The sequence below is a fragment of the Varroa destructor genome, unplaced genomic scaffold (genome assembly GCF_002443255.2).
Source record: "Varroa destructor unplaced genomic scaffold, Vdes_3.0 BEIS01000007.1, whole genome shotgun sequence".
Taxonomy (NCBI): domain Eukaryota; kingdom Metazoa; phylum Arthropoda; class Arachnida; order Mesostigmata; family Varroidae; genus Varroa; species Varroa destructor.
Genome location: NW_019211460.1, coordinates 714,114 through 733,186, shown reverse-complemented (window position 1 = coordinate 733,186; position 19,073 = coordinate 714,114). Strand labels below are relative to the sequence as shown.

Here is a 19,073-nt window from a genome sequence, read left to right as displayed (position 1 = left end):
CTCGAGTCATGCTCATAGAAGTTTCACATCTTTCATGAGCATAGAGGAAGTTACATATAGTCCATTGTTAATAATAGTATTTGATTAATTTGCATTGTGATTGATATATGACACAGAAAACCTAGGCTATCTGTATAAATGGAAAATACTGTGTTCTCATTGGGTGACCCAAACGTCGATTCGAAGTCAGTTGGTATTCGGGTAGCGCCAATCAAAGGAACAGAACTCAGCCTCAAGCAGGTCCTTTTGGATTCGTAAAAATGGTCAGATGTATTTTAAAGTAGATAAATTGAACGTGATTAGTTCTGCATCGTTTCGTACTTTTTCATACCACTTGTATTTACTTTCCTGACTTAAAGTTAGTGTTAAAAGAAAAAAAACAAGTTCCTCTGTCTACCTACTGCGGCATGTGATGCCTGTCCTGTTGAGTTCGGCTCTTTCTAATATGATATCTAGGTTATCGATAATATTTGCGTGTGATACCGTTCTTAAATGTTACAGTCTTTGAGCTGTTGAGACATTTTTTTTTAAATTTTTTACAAGGGATTATCGGTTTAAAACTAACCCATTTCGATAAATTTTATTTCATTTGAGTCTTTGGGGAATATCTATCTTAGAGTGTGTTCATTATAGAAATTTCGCTCTTCAGTTCGACATCTCCAGCCATAACGGAAAGCTACCTTTGGCCGTTATTAATTTGCTAAAAAACCACGCTGTACTCTCTGTTAAATTTGCCGCTGATTGTTAGTACATTTCGAAATCTTACAAATTGTGTTTTCTAAGGGTTAGATTCTTCGGACGCTTAAAATATTCTGATCTTTACGAGATATTTCATAGAACCATTGTAACATAAATAGTTGGCGTAACACAAATAGTAGATGACGAGTAAGCGATTAAAAAATATTCTTCTCAAGGGTACAACCAGTTTTAAATCCTATTTTGCATAGATTAAAAAAATGTGCCTAAGATGGTATCGCCTTTTCGATCGCTGTAGTCAACAGTCCTAATATATAGATGCGTGCAACTATGAAACCCCCTTGGCTCAATCTCAAAATAAGACTAGCGCGACATTTTTGCATATATGTCACACTTCAGTGAAAATACAATATGCACACACAGAATGAAGTGACTGAATTTCATACTACCTGGAATTGCAGATCCCGTACATAATTCAATTGATGATTGTAGCTCGTTTCTACAACCGGTATTGCTTTTAACAAATCCATATATGTGTAGAAGTTGTCTGCGTTTAATGGACCCACGACGCCTAAGCCGGAACGCGGTTGATCTACTGGCCCAACTAATCTGTTAGCAATAGTAACTCGGTCAGGGCACTCCGTTGCTTTACGTACGAGACATCTGCCTTTCGTAGTTCCTTTTATCATTAAGTCGGAGTTAGAAACAAGCTATATACAGACAAACGACAGGACATATACAGACAAAAAACGAAATTGTACTGTGTAACACTATTATGCCATTGTATGTCCGAAATTCTACCTTTTTAGGCTACACTATGTGTCCTACTAATGGCGACCTTATAACAACTGAAGATTGTTTAGTTGTCAATGAATATAATCTATACAGTAGATTTGACACAAAAACTAGCAAATCTATAAACCTTAGATATTTCTGACTCACAGAGTCAGTCTTGTGCTGTTCAGTCCGATACATCAGTGAACAAGCAGCATAAATGGACGGCGTGGGACTCCGAATTTCCTCGTTACTACTACTACGGAGAACTCTGAAAAGCTCCAACATCGTTCACGCTGTCTACGACAAACATATCGGAGCAATCTGAACACTTATGTAACTCAGTGGGCGGCTTGATAAAATATACGTGAAAAAAAAGGTGCGGAATGCATTATATCACTGCTTCAACACTGCGAAGGCTTGATGGACTTGTCTGTTTTCGTCCCCCATAAGTTAAAGCTTGTTCACTTACAGTTACTGAATATGCCCCATTTGGAATTTAAGTTTAAATTTCATATGAACTAATAAAAGCTACGATATTTCTTTCTATTGAAATCTATGCTGATTGTTATTGTATATGTGACCTCGTGTCCTACTGTGTACGCAATCCAAATATATTTACCAATCCTTCAATATATGCTAGGCATCGCAGGACCAGTAGTCTTACGTGACGCTCAACGTTACGTTCAATCAGTGTCTGAGTGATTCATCAATGGCCCTTTTTTATGTGGAAACTATTTCGCATTTTCAGCTTCCACTTGCAGGTTGTCGACGTCAAAAACGGAACGAAAATTGCGCAAAGAACGAAGTTTCTACTATTCTCTATGATACGATTGATATATGCCCCGTTTAAAAGGCCCCGGCTTCGTCCTCTTACGATGCGATACATTGCGCATGTTGATGCCCCGACCGAAGCAATGCATTATCGCCTTTTTTTTTGGTACGTCAGTATTCGTAACAAAAATTACTTAAAAATACGCGACGCGCTATCGTACTTGGATTGCTATTTTATATGGAATACACCTTCATCTGAGGTAGGTTCTACCGCATGCGCGGTCTTGTTGTCTTCATAATAATTCTACATATAATGTAGAACAGCGTAGATATATCTCGTAGACCAACTCCAGTGGTATTTAAGAACTCAAAGGTGGGCATTAGTTACTTTGTGGTGTGTAATGGCTGCATTTGAAGCCTGCTAGGAAAACTGTTGGCAGTATAAGGCTTTCGATTCTAACAGTTTTGAAGGCTCTTTCGTTTTTGCTTCCGCATAGCGTAATTAGCACTTCATCAAGACACATAAGTTGATGACTCTACCTAAAACCTTTTAGAGTCATCAACTTATGTGTCTTGATGAAGTGTGGTGAGTCGCTCCGGATTAGTGAAGCAATTATAGGCCAACCTTGCCTGTGAGCTGAAAGTCAATCTTGTTCGTAAGGGCATGAATTCCACTAATATACTAGAGCATTAACAAAAACATTTTGTCGTACATAATATAGCGACTGTAACAAACCAAGTACAAACGTGCGAGGTTTTTATGACTTTGCTATAAATCTTCTGTAGGCTCTGCATGCCTACAGTCCCTGTAAGTCCAGACATATAGATAATCGTACGGATTATCAGAGATAAAGATGGCCGGTAATCAAAACGCTAGGGTGCCCTTTCCTCTGCGCCGTAAACCTATCAAGGTAGCTTTCAGAATTGAAGATATGATTTTGTACTATTGTTCAAAGTAAATAGCTACTAGTAATTATTCGATTAAGACCTGATAAAAACTAGCCGGTCAGAGCTTATAGGAGTCATGAATAAAAATAATAAGGAATCATTGTTATAATTGATTGATGATCACATCCGCGCAGGCCAAGTCTGAAACTAACGGAGTGTCATATAAGTTAATAAAGAAATAAATCGCAGAGACAGCCTTTTGTGTGATCTGTTTGCAACAGCAGTTCGCAGATCGCAAACAAACACCCAGACCTCTCTATAGTCAGAACATGACCTCTAACGGCTTACGAAGAAGACTATGATCAATACAAGATACGATTGAGGAACGACTAAGGCAAGTCTGATACAATAACGCAAGTCAGCTCGCTAGCATGACAGATCGTAAATGTGCCTATAGTATAGGTACTTAGCCTCATAGTCATCATCTTTCTTTCAGAAACTTTAACAGGTTTGGTATAGTGGTTTCGACAAAAATCTAGGCCACCTAACCTAATGGCAATGCTGGAATTTAACATGGCAGATTCTATGGACCTGAAAAACCTAGGTGCAAACGGCACTACTGCCTACAACCGTAAATAGGAAGAAACTCCGGAGGCTTTGAGAAAAGAAAACTGCTTCTCGGTTACTCAAGCGGGCATTTATACTCACAGAGAAGGTTACGAGGTGCTTTAGGAGACCTTGTCGTTTTCGTTATAGTGCCCAGTTTGGTGGCATGACCTTGCGCCAAATCGGCTTAATTGCAAATCCAGTTGATATTAATCTCGGAGCGGCTAATAATCCGACAGAGTAGACGTGTAGCCCGACCTAGGGACGTCCTATGATTGGCCTGCTTATGACAAACGTTGAGCGACAGAACCGATGGGGCACGTCGTCGTCAGACCGGACCTCACAGTTCGAAACTGGTCACGCTATCCGCTATAATGTCCTTGAAATGTCTATCTACAGTTTGCAAATTAGCTGGCTACATATGGATTTAAATCTTGCCTTCGACACTTTTGTTTTCAGGAAGTGAAATTTCTTCAGAATGTTTACTTTCGAGAGGCATCTTCAAACGTGGAAGAAAAAAATTGGTAAACATAAACTTGAATTTTTTGATCATGTGTAGTTCACTAACAATCATCTGGAAAAGAGCGCTTTAAGAGGAGAAGTGTTTATGTTTAGTTTTGGTTTGCGATATATCGCTTTATATTAGAATCTCTATACTCTTCAACGTTCACGAAGCCAATGATGGACTGTGTTTGACATCTTTGTGTTGACCCATTTACTACCTCTGTTATACACAATGCCCTTCTATCATCCAGTGTATTCACTATAATAGCTTTACCAATACGTATCCTATAATATCGATCATACTCTAAGAGTCCTCTCATACTTGTTGCAGGCAACCAGTTCATCCAACGAGCGTTTGGTCCTGTATATCGGTGAAGCATCGTCCACAGCATAACGCCAAGGTCGGACGCTGAGAGCTTATTGGCTGCGCTAAACTGTAGGTTATAAAACTATGTCCCCAAGTCATAGCAAGTCAAGAAGTAGCATAATGAGCTGCTTACTTCCAAAACATCTCCTTCATACGCCCTCCTATCTTTTTCCACCATGATTTTTTTTGTTTCCCATTAACAGAAATGCAATAGCTTAGGCTGTTTGCTTTGGGTTACATATCGTTGCTGCTGTCCTTGGTTCTCCTTGGTACTGCAGACGTACCCTGTTAACAGATTCGTGTTCGTTCGCTTAGTGTTCGTGTTAAATGCATACAGCTGTAGAAAAAACAAATGTAGACTTAAAACATTGCCCTTATGTGCTAGTTAGCCCTTTATCGCTCATTAATCCTACGGGAGCTGATGTATAAATCGTTTTGTTGCTGTCGTAAGCGAAGCAACATCTGAGGCGAGATGTTAATAAATGATCGGCGAGTTCACAGGTTGAACTGTATACGTCCGGCGTCTAAAGTAGACAGCTATCTAGCTTGGGCGAACCGCTCGAATCGAGTACTTCCAGCAGTTACTTCTGATCGAAAAATGAAACCTGATCAACTGATGGTTCCTGGAAATGCCATTTTGAGGGTACCAATCGTTGGCCTCTATCAATATTTTGCAACTCCCTTTTGGCAAAGTCGACATCACCAGCTAGGTTCGAAATTAGATCAGAAGTTCGTCTTCATTTAATATACGGATAAACTTACGTGTCGTTTGCCGCGCAGCCAACCCCAGTTCGATCCCTAATAACTATTCTCTAAGAGCTAAGCTCCGTCGCCCTAATGGAAAGGCGCGAGCTATATTCCTCGGACCGCCCGTCAAAATCTTTCCTTTTTGGCGAGATGCCAAACAAATATTGCAAAAAAAAACACTCGCAACGGACTCGCAGCCATGCTAAACTCGCTCAGCGTCAAATGTTTGAATAACGCCCCAGTATCATATAATTTCTATTTAGTTGTTCGGCAAGAGAACGCTAAGGCTTCAGCGTCATTCTTCCAAACTGCTCGACTAGGATGTCTGAATGGATCTGATAATATCATTCATAGGCTCGTTCAAGTCACTCTAGATTCAGTAATAAAGCATCTGAAAAACACTGATCAATGTCCTCTGATCGATATTGCACCGCCCTTACACACCAATATATACGATAGCCCCTTGGTTCACTCATCAGTGAACGACTGCTCTGTGATCTCGATGTTGACCCTGCTTAACATTGCGCTGAGGCAGGGTGACAGCGACCTAATTGTGACTGAACTTTTTGTTAAGTTAAGCGTCAACGATTTTGCGAGTAGAGTCAAGTACCCGTATGCGGGCAACAACGTGATGGGGTCGTCATGGAAGAATACAACAAGATAACTGTATAGATTAGATAAGATGGCACCAAGTATTGGGACAGAATAGTAGTCAATTTAGTACAACCTGAGTACCAGGAGAACGCAACCGGATAAACAGCTATAAATTTGCGATCGAATTATGACTAGATAGATGAAATGCCGACTCGTCCACACTGACACTGAACATAGACAAGCGGTTTGATAAGTCGTATATGACGAGCTTTCATCTGGACTATCGTAAGTACTTGCTGGCCATGGGAAAAGACCTACCGCAACATCTGCCTACTGCGGGACTCGCGTCTGCCTGACGACCCAGAGCACACAATACTCAAAAGCAAAGCTTTCGAAGACACGAGGCGCGAAATGACACGCGGTCGTACATAGAGGACAATTAAAAAAATTATTGACGGCATGACATGATACATTGCAGAATTAATGGGTCTCGTTGGTGACTTTCCTTGAGAGCGTAATAGCAAAGAAATCTCACCAATAAGGAGCATGAAGATTCTACAATACAAAGTGCCAAAGGGCGTAACGGCGACTTCCTCCTTACAAACCTGAAGCAATACTAAACATCTACTGGTCCATGTTAGTATACACAGTGAGGGCATAATGTTGTTTTTAGGAAATTCTGGGTTTTATCATGATGATTACCATCATAGGTGCATTAAACCGCCCAGTGTGGGATAGATTACACTTGCCTTGAGTGTTTGCCTGCACGGCGAGCGGAAGCTTTGCAGTCTCCCATCCGTCCATGCGCGCGTGACAAGCATTTTTCCCCACCTAAAAAAACGATATTCCTCCATATTAAGACAGGCTGGTGAAATGAAAGTTGTAGAACTGTCGGAGAGTTTTAACGCACTAACTGCAACGGAGTAACTTTTCACGTACGCTTAAGCTATACCAAAGACGAATAGTATATTCGTCTTTGGTACATATATATGCTCATATGTATATATATATATATATATCTCATATTCAAGGACGTGACCTATTGTGTGATCATTCCGGCACTTCATTCGATGATGGACGCTATGTTCGATTAGCGGCCTTCGTTCACTTGTTTCAAAGTGACTTAGGATGCGCCTAGATTGTTTTTCATTATTTCAACACGTATCTCTATTCTAGTTAGAGTTCAATATGCATGAAACTAAAAATCGTATTAGATACAGGTTTTCTTATGTACATGTGTATTATTGGGGTTGTTCATGCTAGATAAATCCCCGTTCGTCTTTTCGCTAGAGCGCGGTAAAAAAAAAAAATAGGAACTTTTCCGCATAGCCAATATCGTGGAATATTATTTTTCCTAAGCCTAATTATTGGATACCTTTACACTTGTCAGTAACTTGAATCGTTCGCTTTCAAAAGTTCGTCGACCCAGGTAACTTGCTAATCACGTATATCTGCATTATTGCGTTGCTTTCCTTGTTCAACCTATAGCACCCCCCTATTTTAAAGTTTTCTCACTCACTCACTCACTCACTTACTTAGGATAATATCACGTCGCGTTATGATCATCTCATCGCATATGCGATTGTTATCCAATAGCCAAATTAAGTTCAACCTCTTGACCTCAACTTCTTGTCACGAATATGGCATATTTTTATTTCGTGAACATCAAATAGCTTGAGAAATTGGAGAAAATTGAAATACGAAGCTTAAACGCGAAGCTAAATTGTTGTGGGAATCGCTAGAAACTTTGACTATATTTACATCACAGTCAGTATGAAATGCTCTTTGATTTTTGGGTTATTTAGGCGGGGTAAGTCTTATCGAATAATCTCACCGCAATCGGAAGCCGACTGAGAATTTTCGTAAAAGAAAAAAAAAAAAAAAAAAAATCATATCCATAGAAATAAGCTTATTCATCGAAACCCGCGATCGACTTTTTATTGTGATGAGATTGTCCTTTAGAATGTCTGCCTCTTGTAATTCAGATAAGCTAAAAATCCATCTAAACATTTTTGCCCTGGCCCTGATCCAATGCTTTCTAGCAAAATTTATCTTTCGACATTAAGAGGGCAACTTGGGTAGACGAGTTGCATAAGATGACTCTACGCTTAAGTACATTGCGATACGTGCCAAACTCGACATATTTCTGTTTGTAAATGTTATGTTTTATCGGTCCTCTCGGTCAAAATCGCGTAACTACTAGCAGATGGTGAGACTGCACTCATGGAAGATGTTCTTCTCTTGTAATAAAAAGACACAACTGTAATAACCGTTATTATATTTGGCTTATCGGAGCACAGGGTGAGCAATGATACATTAATAATGAGAGTATGACTATCAACCACGGGCTATCTAAGCGAGCGTTCTTGAGCTGCTGGTTCACCACCCAGTGTCGTAGTCAGGGGGCATCGCTGCAGAAACAGGCGAAAACTAGATGATTTGTTCGATGGAACTTTGTCGATAAAAGACGCATTACCAGTTTATGAGCATTTTTCGTCTTGCCCTTTTTATTTTTGAGATTCAATCTAATTTTACAGAAAATGTACATAAGCAGCATAAACAGTACAAAATATCTGAATGCCTTTAGTTGATCTCTTTGCCATAGTATTACAATGCTAGTCATCGCTGTCATTGCCTTGTCTCTGTAATCACAACATTTTCTGATGGCGTCTTTTTCAGTTGAACTTGATTTGGTTTTGTGGATTTTTCGCTATTAGTAATGCACATGATGAGCGAAGCCTGTAAAATTGACCCAAACCGCCGCAGTGGGCAGGACCAAAAACGAAATCGAATCCCTATTTGCAATACAATTATTTGCCGCGACTGTCCTATCTATTGTCAACTCGTACTCATAAAACATGAGTAGACACCACACGAGTCAATACCATATGAACCAAACAGTGACCACGACTATTTGCGTATCAACTCCCGTCGAGCCACGGACTTGTCCTCCTTACATGCGGCTCCATGCTCCTCTTGCATCACGGATACTGAAGAGACGCGCTCGGAGCCTGGCCTCATTGCATCCTTTCTATATTGCTCTTAGCGTAGCGTAATTATCATATAATTAGCGTGTCCCATTGGAGATCAAGCGATTCCCGCTAAACATCTCTCTTTTTTATTCGTTTCATTTACGCCCCATGATATAATCACTATCAAATATGTAACCTAATTTATGTCTGTGTATCCACAAGATAATACTTATCTGCAGAGACGATAATAATAGCGACCTATGAAATACTACAGTGATTCTCGAGTATTTTGGTACAGTATACCTTTGCGAGTGCGGAATGATTTCCCCACTTCTGGGAGGCGGCCCCATCTATATATATATATATATATATATATATATATATATATTGTATCTTATCTGCAGCCTTCTACCTAGTTAGATAAGTTACACCTTGATGCCCATCGATTTTACCCTGAAGATTTATTTAGTAAGTTAACTAGAGCTAGGTTGCCATCAAGCGTCAGTCTTTGTGTAGCTTAATCCCAGCTGATGAACAACATCCTAAAAGGCGTCTGCTTATTATAGTCGCAGTCGACCCTTACTGCAATCTCTCTCTACTCGGAACTCTAACACGTTCATCGTTACTGCTACAAGTCTCCCGTCTCAATGCTAATTTCAACTCAGAACAATCTGTATTTGACTCGTGAACGTATACTATAATAGTCCATCCCTGGAGCATTCATTTGCAACTTCAATAAAGCGTTAACAGATATTCACATATAGTAACTATTGTTTGCAAGTCATTTCGCTCCGTATTTACTTCTTTTGCTACCAGTTACGCGAGAACACGTTTAAGCTTACCTACATTTTTTGACGTCATACGTATCGAGTCTTGCTGTTTTGATAGATTAAGAATTGCGCATTCGTACATATATATATATATATGTATATATATATATATATATATACGTATTACTAGGCCAAAGCCGGTCGGTCACTCGCCCTAGCTCGCTGGGCCGTATATGTTATCGTAGAGCGAGGGCGCTTTGCTCGCTGTCGTCCCGTTCGTAGCGCCGAGATTCAAATGACAGTTGATGGGATTAAAGGTGGAACTGATGGATGAGGTCATTGAGTTGATCGACGACAACGGCGATACAGATGAATGATGGTGATGGTGATATTGCTGTAATGAGTGATGATTGATCGATCCAAGCGAATGATTGATTGAATTCAATGGACTACTAAAGGAGTGACCAAGCGCCCCGGGGAATGTAATGGTTGGTGAAGGCGGCGGCGGTGGAACCGAATGTGGCGATTGACTCAGGCTTGAATCCCTGAAATAAAAAGAGCAACAATAAACAATTGCTTATATAACAAAAGCAGACTGAATACGTCACACATTTAAGAGACATCCAACAGATGTGTCCACGGTTGTAGTTCAGCGATTACGCTTTGCAAAAATATGAAACCGTCTAGCATCACATGAAGTCTAAACAAGAGAATCTTTGATTGCAAGAGAGCAGAACCCTGCTGATGACACATACATACTACAGAATTAGTGATGCACCGGACCACCAGACCGGATAAACGGAACCCTTAAATATTCTACCATTAATACGATAATCATCATGAAACCGAACATCAATAGTACTTAAAACTAACAAACTTATATGACATTCTAATGCTGCTTTTTCTTAATTGTAAAGCAGCAAGGCTTAAGCGAACTAGAACTTGATCATACATAATGATACGTGCTTTTCTTACCAACTCCTTCGAGAGCCAGAAGATGGCTTCAAAACTAGTGTTGGTTGACCTCTAATATAAAGTATCATATGCTGTTGTATGTACCTCCATAGCGAACAATGATTAGCTATTTGAAGGAATGAAAGAAAAGAAAAACAGGACGACAAAAAGAACGGAACCGAATTCATCAGGAAAATCACAATGCCACCACAATATTACCGCCGCCATCATCTGCGTTATCTTCCTTTGTATTTCTGGGTACTCGACTAGGCTCAAACGCCAGTTGGGACCGTTCTCGAGGAAACCTGACTCTGCTTCTTTGCCCGCTGGGGCCGCCCAGCCCCAGCTGATTGGCTTCTTCAAATGGATTACGCGACCAGCAACAAGAGCGTGACAGTATTGGTAGTAACAGTCGTTGAACGGATAGGGAAGCTTTCGCTTTTTCTATTTTCCTTACTGACACCGCGGAGTTTGACAACATCGCCTGACTTCTTGTCGTGCGTCCCTCGGGAAAAAGGGCACTTCATTAACTCGATCGTCGACAGAGAACTTCGCCGAGGTCCGTGACGGTATAGGGCTCATAGTAGACACCGAAATGTGCGAAGTAACAAACAGCTTCTCGAAGCTTGAACCAATCTGGAGTCCCGCATAACTGTACACAAACCTTGAGCCGAATTTAAATAAATCAATTATTCTAAGAGGAAAAAATGCTGACCGTAGCTGTTACGTATCCCATATGTTCCGTCAGTCTATTACGTACTACCTTTATAGTTATAGAACTTGTGTAGAAGCTTTCATGAAAAGGGTTACTTCTTTCGAAAACACTGCAAAAGTTACAGCAGGTGGCCATGTCAAGACTTAAGGTTGAGAAGTAGCCTCTACCGAAACCTAGGCGATTCTTAGCCTCCTTTAGCCCCTTCATACAGGTTATATTTGTCGTTGTCTCTTGGCACAGCCTGTTCCTGCCCGTATTAGTAATACTAGCACCCTTATAAGAAGTTCGCGTCGACATGAATGCAATCTGTCAGCCCTCACAAGTCTTCAAGTGCAGAGCTAGAAAAGCAATGGTCCTTGTGGGCCCCTTTATATAGGATCCTTAACGGTAGCCTTTTCATGAGACGAAATGATGGCCTTTCGCTATCTTGCCGACTGGATGTGCATTCTCCTTACCGAGCTGTTTCTTGTCGAGGGATCCTGCTCCTGAAGAGCTGGCTCCTCACGTGTAATGGTGGAACTGGCGGACTCCCAGAAATACGACACCACTGCCTCACAAATGAGAGAAAACGGAGGGAAGGATAGAGCCGAAGACGGCGACCATGGTGATGCTGATGGCGATGATGATTATGGTGATGACCATAGAGGCAAACCGGGAAGAGAGGCAATAGATGGTCTCGGGTTTCCCGCGGAGGCAGAAGCTGCAGCTCCCAGCGGCGGCGATGACGGCAGCAAGAGCAGAGATTATGGCCTGCCGGGCCCCCATATGCGCCTCCCACATCAATGTTCACCCAGCCCCCTCGAAGTCGACAGGGACACGCGACGCAAACACACACGCACATACATACACATCCACAAATGTAGCCCCTTATATATGTCTTGAGAAGGAAGTAAGTTGCCATCTCAGTTGGTCCGATGGTTCGCCCGACCATCGAAAAGGCATAACTACTACTTACTCTCCTTGTTTTCGAGTTAGAGCCAATTCTTTCGTGAACTGGAATAAGTCTGTCTATGCCAGGTATAGCATCTATGTAAACAATAGTACGAGTCAACAAATAAAAACATCAGTGATAGTTTCCCTTATCGTCTGTGCGCGATTATCGACTGGAGTTAACTTTTTTGGATTAAAATTAGCCAAACGAGGAAACACACGCTACACTATGTTGCCACGTTTTATTTGAACGTGTCATGGTGTTTCGCGTTCGTAATTTATGTATCTATAGCCCTTATGACTTAATATGAATAACTTTAATGCCCTTTTGGAATGACTCTTTGGAAACTAACTTTCTAAGAGTTTCCCTTTCCGTGCTATAGCATCTAACTGTTATGACAATGCTGGAACCAGCCAAACCACTGTCTAGAACGAATGCAAATTTTTACCGATTTGAAAACGAAATAAGTGTCTTAAACTCTCACACCAACGCAGCAGGTGGCATCTGCTGCTATCTGTTCTTACTCGGTACCCCCATCTTGTTGCTCGTTGATTCAACCGGGGTTATAGAATGCCTGGCAAGTGTAGCTAAGTACACTGTATCCCCCAGCATGTAATGAATTTAACTTTGAGCTTTTCATTTTATCGCTCTCCGCTTCATGCTGATCAACACAACCGCACGATCTGATGAGATAGCGTGCTTTTTATAGCGGTAAATCAGATAAGCTTAAACCTCAAACACGCTTCCATTCCCGGGCTCGGAGCGACGAAGTCCTGTCGAGTCTCACTAGCTGCGGCGGTCGTACAAGCATTTAGTTGAAACGAGAGTTACGAAACGGTTCATACCCCCCCCCCCTTCCCCCCCGCCCATGGCATGACACTATCAGCTGATGCTGAAAACAACAACCTAAAGGTCGTGTAAGGGGCCTTATCGTTGCCACAAGCAAGACACACCCCATAAACGACACACTAACAGAGTTGGCCACTTAGCACAAACATCTACGCCGTATCACTATTTTTAATAGTTATAGACCAGAAGGGAAAAAGCTAACAATGTATCATTACGATACGCGGGAAAGTATTATGAAAAAAAAAATATTTTTTTTAACCTATATAAACTTCACGTGGAGAGAAGGATTTTAACACGAGCTGCTTTCAAGTTAGAAAAAAACGCACGTCTATTTTTGTATTTCAAGTTGACCGTTACGAAGCGTATTTTTTTTCGAGGAAAACTGCAGAGAACTTGAGAATGGGCGTTATTTCACGTCAGAGGATATAGGGATTTTTTAATACTGGACTCGATTTTTGTTATGTTTGGTTTCTTATTGTTTTGATTTTCTATTTAACCTGTATGCTTACCCTGTCGCTCCCCTAACTGTTATTTGATTCACCACTCCGGTCCTTCAAGTGATACCTAACGTTCTAAGAGAGAGCAAAACGCGAGTTCGCGTCTGTGTGTCACACCTCCCTTCAAATGAAGGCAAGCAACTGCCATCATTGTTCACGCCACCTATTTGACAAATTGACTTGGCAGGGGACGGTCGCCAAACCACATCAAGCAGACGCCGCGGGAGTTGCCGATCTTCTGTCCCAACGGTATTTGTTGTTTTAACGGCGCGAGGTTGTCACGTGAGCGGTTTCGGAGATAGAAAGACCTGTGCCTGATCGAAAGTAGGGAATCAGTTTCAAAATGATCGATGTGCACTTCTTCGCTCAGTTGGGAGGTTGAAATCTCACCCCCCATCTTTACTCGTATCCCGAATTTATGATATTTGCTGCCGGTCAGTAAGATTCAGTGCGCAAGCTAAGACTTGCACAAGCCAAGGGCTAGAAACAAGATTTCAATTCATGGGAATGGATTGTATCCCTGACAGATGGCCGCACGGTCTATGGTCTGCGGTTTGCTGATTCCTCGTAGAAGGCACGTTGCTTCCTAGCCGCCTAAATGATTATGACGCTTGCTCAGGCAATATATCTAGTACGTCAGGATAGGTTGTTTAGCAAAAATGGCCTCCAAAAACTATCCGTTTCATGTGTATTTGTGAAATGTCTGCATCTCATCTATCCGAGACGGAAGACGAAATGGGGATAACGGACTCACTTTCATATAGGGACCGATCTCTCTAAGTGATTGGAAAACCCAACCTTTTCCAAGTCAAATCACTACATTCAGCCTATTTTAGACAAAAACGAATATTTATCATTAAATAATAAAGCGTATAATAGTAAAGTATTGGTGGAACGCAGGTCAAGAGAAGTAACAAATCATAATTATTCTCTAAGGATTTTACGACTTTTTGAGAATGATCAGAAATTTAACTATTAAGTGGTGAAGCCGCATTCACTACTGTGCTCAGTAGCTGAATAGCTTCATTAACAACTAGATCTCTAGATAAAGCTACCTTACATGAATAAATTGTTTATTAAAAAGTATTTTTGTGACTGGTTGAGCCTGGTCACTATTTACACTAAAACCTAGAACGAAACAGTAACCCTTAACTACCGCTAAACGACTGCAGTGTATCGCTATTTCGACCGGTATGATTTGATCTATATATTGTTATGTAAGTGACGGATTGTGGGAACCTGCTTACCGAACAGCATGAGGCTCGCTTCGTTTACCTAAATGATCTATTCAGCTGATTGCTTTCACACGTCGAGCGTCTAAATCCAAAAGACGTTCCATTCGACATTTTGATAGAAATTGTACCAGTCAGATCAGGTCAGTCTGGCACACCGGACAAGCTACAACAGTCAGCTACAACAGCGGAGAGCAAGAATCTCGGACAAAGGATCAGCCATAACAACAACACAACAATAAACTTAAACTAGGAGAGGGCGGGAATCTAACCAGGGACATCGTCAACATATATACATTTTCTCTCCCTACCTAGATAGACAATTGCTTCAGTAAGAAGACGTCTTGTGCTCAGCCTTCGTACAACATCTATCGGACTGAATGCAGGGAAATTTCGGATGGATAGACTAAGCCGAACAGTGAACAGTGTTGAGAGGTTGTCTTGTTGAGAAGAAAGATCAGTCATCGGCCGGAGTCGAGTACCTTTCCTCCTCATTGTATTTATGCTAATGATGATAACGACGATGCTGCTCCTGCCGATAATGTTTCCTCTACCTAGGTTCTTGCATACGTTCTCTACAATGTTTCTATACCAGCTGTCTTATATACGAGTTGATGGGTCGTCTAGAAAGTTTAAGTTTAAGCAGCCTACTTGATACAGGTTAGGTTCGCTCTTTACAATCGCCTCTAGACATTAGACTATGTGACGCAGCAGTAGCGGCCTTGCAAAGCAACAACGGCTGGTGAACGGGTCGCTATTAAACCGCTGGCGACCGACGTAGCGACAATACGATGACATCATAGAATGTTGAAATGCTGATCGAAGGAACCAAGTCTTCTTATTAAAAAACATATAAATACAAAAAGAACTAAAAAATAATGTTTGCCCCGAAATGTTCTCAAAAGATTTCGGGTAGATTACTGAGTCCTGACGCTTTGTTCAGGACCACAGTTCAGTGAGGTGTGGCGCTGTGTGTGAACACAGCGGGAGTTCGCCGATGTGCTTTTTGAGCTATCCATTTTGTCTAGCAGCAGGACCATACATACAATGATATGCGCTCGCTTCGTTCGTTTGAAGGCTCAGCTAAATCAAGCTAGAAAACGTTGGTGTTTTCGTTTATGCAAGAGGATCGAAGATTATTTTTCAGTATTCTTGGCTCTGAAATATGGTTTTCTTCATTGCTACGCTGTTGATCGGCAGGCAATTGCCCAAAGTCGCTCGAGCTGTTAAATCGCCGCGCGTATTACCGTATATTTGAGTATGATCTTTAAGTGGAACGCACTATCCACTAATAACTATACTCGAGTAGATCTACATGTGTGCCGCTTATCGGGGTGACCGTTAAAAATTTTCCCTGGCTAAATATACCGTTCGATGACGCTTTGACGCGTCTCTCTTGGACTAACATCATTACTATTTAGAACCCAGTCAGCTCTGTGGTTAGTAGAAATTTATCAGGGGTTGAAAATGTGTTCACAACGCGTTGTTGTCATCCGTCGTCTAAGAAAGCCGACCGGCATAACAGCGTAAACCTCTAGCAAGCTTTGTTTACTAAGGACCCGCAAGCCATCCGCGAGAAACGCCAGACTCCGACTGGGAATGCTCAATAGAGAATTGCTTTAGTAACGTATCATTCTTTGTCCGTCAACGCACACACATATGTACATCTATGTATAAACAACTGCATCTATTTAATTCGTTACCGATGCAAGCGGTTTAAGCATTTCTGAGATGCGCCTCTCATATGCCGGCCCGGTCTTCGCTGAAGGCACCGTTTGGAATAACAAATACAATGTGGGGTGGCACATAATGAAACTGAGGGTTCTCCGCGGAATAGGTGTTTTAATCCCGTGATTGTAATCTTCTGCCCCCGCGTCACCCTCTGAATTGAATGCCCTTGCTCTCTCCAATCGTACAGACCTGTCCCATTTGGGCGACGCACATCCAGCTTTAGTGCTATATCCACATAAGCCGCGGGGCGTTCGGTCGACCTTCGAGCTCTCGACAATGTTGTCACCTAACTGCTGGGCTCTGATCTTCTTACATAGAGACTAAATCATTCCTCAATGAACTCCCATCTTCGTGTGATGAGAGCCTCTGAATGCTACTGCTGCTGTGCGCCCCGGTAGAGTGACGTCTGTACGTGTCGCATATATAACAATGCATCATCATCGTCATGCGCAATCTGCACGATCTAAAACTTCATCCACATTGCCAGCATGTAGGGCCCATCAAACGGCAGTGTGCGTGTTCAAATATGACGTGAATATCAAAAGGCTTGTACAATTTGCCAGTCTAAAAGCGGTAGCGGTAGTTATGTGCCCGTTGAGATGTCGAACTATTATCACATACTTCACTGCTTCTCAATCCGTTAAGCTATTGTGGGTTAAGCAGGCGCGGCCTTCGGCTAGTCGTGCCTGCCCGTAGCGATCAGCTTGACCTATCTTCACCTTACAGTGTCGCGCCTTCGTGAAGCTCTACATCTGTTGTGTATCTCAGCGATTTCAATTTTTGACTGACCGACCGACTGACTGACTGACTGACTGACTGAGTGAGTCGCTTCCAGTTCTAACAAGTACTAAAAAAACTGAAATAAAAATGAGGTTATGTTGGACGGGCTATTTCCGAAGAGCAGCTGGAAAAACCAGTACATTAATCAGCCCATGAATAAATAGCGCGAGGTTGCTCCATTGAATGATGACCATATACATAGTCCGAATGACAATCGGAGACCAACAATTTCCACGTAATCCTAATAGGGATCTAGGCAATTCTACAAAATGAACAACACAGATATATCGTTCACACATCACGAGTGGCTATTAAAAAGTAGTTGGAGTACTCGATCGGGATGAATCCTAACGGCCGATTGGCGACACGATCAGAATTGAGAACGTCATCTGATAGGCCCTCGAAATTGCCGGTTCGAAGATCGGACGACCTATTTCTCAGGGAGTCAAGTGCGATAGGCATAGTGTCCACTCGATTTAAGGGCCTTCCTCGAGCCTCAAGTGGTAGACATTCAAGTACTTTTCTCTCCATAACAACGCCTTTGTAAAGATGGTGCCCTTTTCATACAAGACTAGAATATAATACCCAATGTATTGTTTAGGTTATTTAGTTTGCCGATTCTATTTATTCAGACACTCATGCTTGGATAAGCGTTTACCGGATTGCCATGAACGGACGATACAATTAAGCCATGTTTCGCAGTACGTGTCGGCAATCTTTAACATAATGAGACAGCCTAAATCGTCAACAGAAGTAACTGGTTCAGGTCTGTTTCATCGTGTTACGGACTAATATGCTTATACAGGTCGTTACCAGCGCTCAGGCGATTGCGTCAAGCGTAACCAATCTCTCGCATTTCTACTTTTGGCCGGACCACGACAATGACTTGCTCCAAATCATATATCCATGCGTGTATATAAAGCATCGGTAATAGTCTTCCACTGAACGAACTTTGGCCTTACGACCGGCGCGGAATTCCTCGATTCCGCTCGTCGTAACAAATGGTACAGCGCTTGATACTTCGACCCTATTGCTAGAACGGACATATTGGACATTTCTATTAATCGGGTGGAATAACATGTTTGTCCGTAATGGAATAGGTGGAAAACTAGTAACCTAGGAATAGAAGACAACATGTGGTTTACCACAGCATTCCTATCGCGGTGGTAGCGATGGTCATTTTTAAGTATTCCGAACCTAGACGAGTGACGTTGGTGCTTTGAGCTGCTGCCAATTGGCCGAAACGCACGTACCGCTATATTAGCTAATGGCTATAATAAGAGAAATTGGAAAAATAACTTCCGAACTTCGTTCGACTCGCGCTAGCGGATCTATACATACGCTATTATACTGTCAATCAGCTGCAAGCAATAGCAGCTGAGGAAAAGAACGGCAGGTGGCGCAGGCTTTGTGTAAGCAGGTTTTTAGCGTCTCTGCGTTTGCTTGCAAGTTCCTAGCAAAAGTGCTATTGTTGCGTATCTGCAGCAGTCGATGTTTGCGAGGCTTGCACGGAACGCGCCTCGTTATCGGGTCGTGTAGTCTGCCACCTTCAGCAATGAGTTCTCAAGCAGCAAGCTAAATACTTTCTAGCAGCCTTTTTGTGCATATGGAGCCAAATGCTGATTGCGTCCTCCTATACGATTGTTGTTGTATTGATTGCTATGTTAAAATTAAACCTCCCTTTCATTATAT

At 41.9% G+C, this 19,073-nt stretch overlaps 1 protein-coding gene across 6 annotated transcripts in view; it reads right to left on the bottom strand.

The window, feature by feature from the left end:
• Positions 1-19,073, bottom strand: part of LOC111254654 (uncharacterized) — a 53,759-nt gene that overhangs the window by 17,588 nt on the left and 17,098 nt on the right. For 4 of the 6 annotated variants that reach the window (XR_015317640.1, XR_015317639.1, XM_086975636.1 and 1 more), the window contains exons 9-10: positions 6,700-6,781; positions 1,146-1,406 (exon numbers count right to left, since the gene is read on the bottom strand). Coding sequence is in view for 3 of the 6 variants with exons in the window: in XM_086975636.1 (XP_086831762.1) it covers positions 1,146-1,406; positions 6,700-6,781 (343 nt within the window). In the remaining 3 variants the exon portion in view is untranslated. Of the gene's footprint in view, positions 1-1,145; positions 1,407-6,699; positions 6,782-8,429; positions 10,238-19,073 lie in introns of those variants that run through there. The other 2 variants (XR_015317641.1, XM_022815724.2) reach the window with 2 other exon arrangements.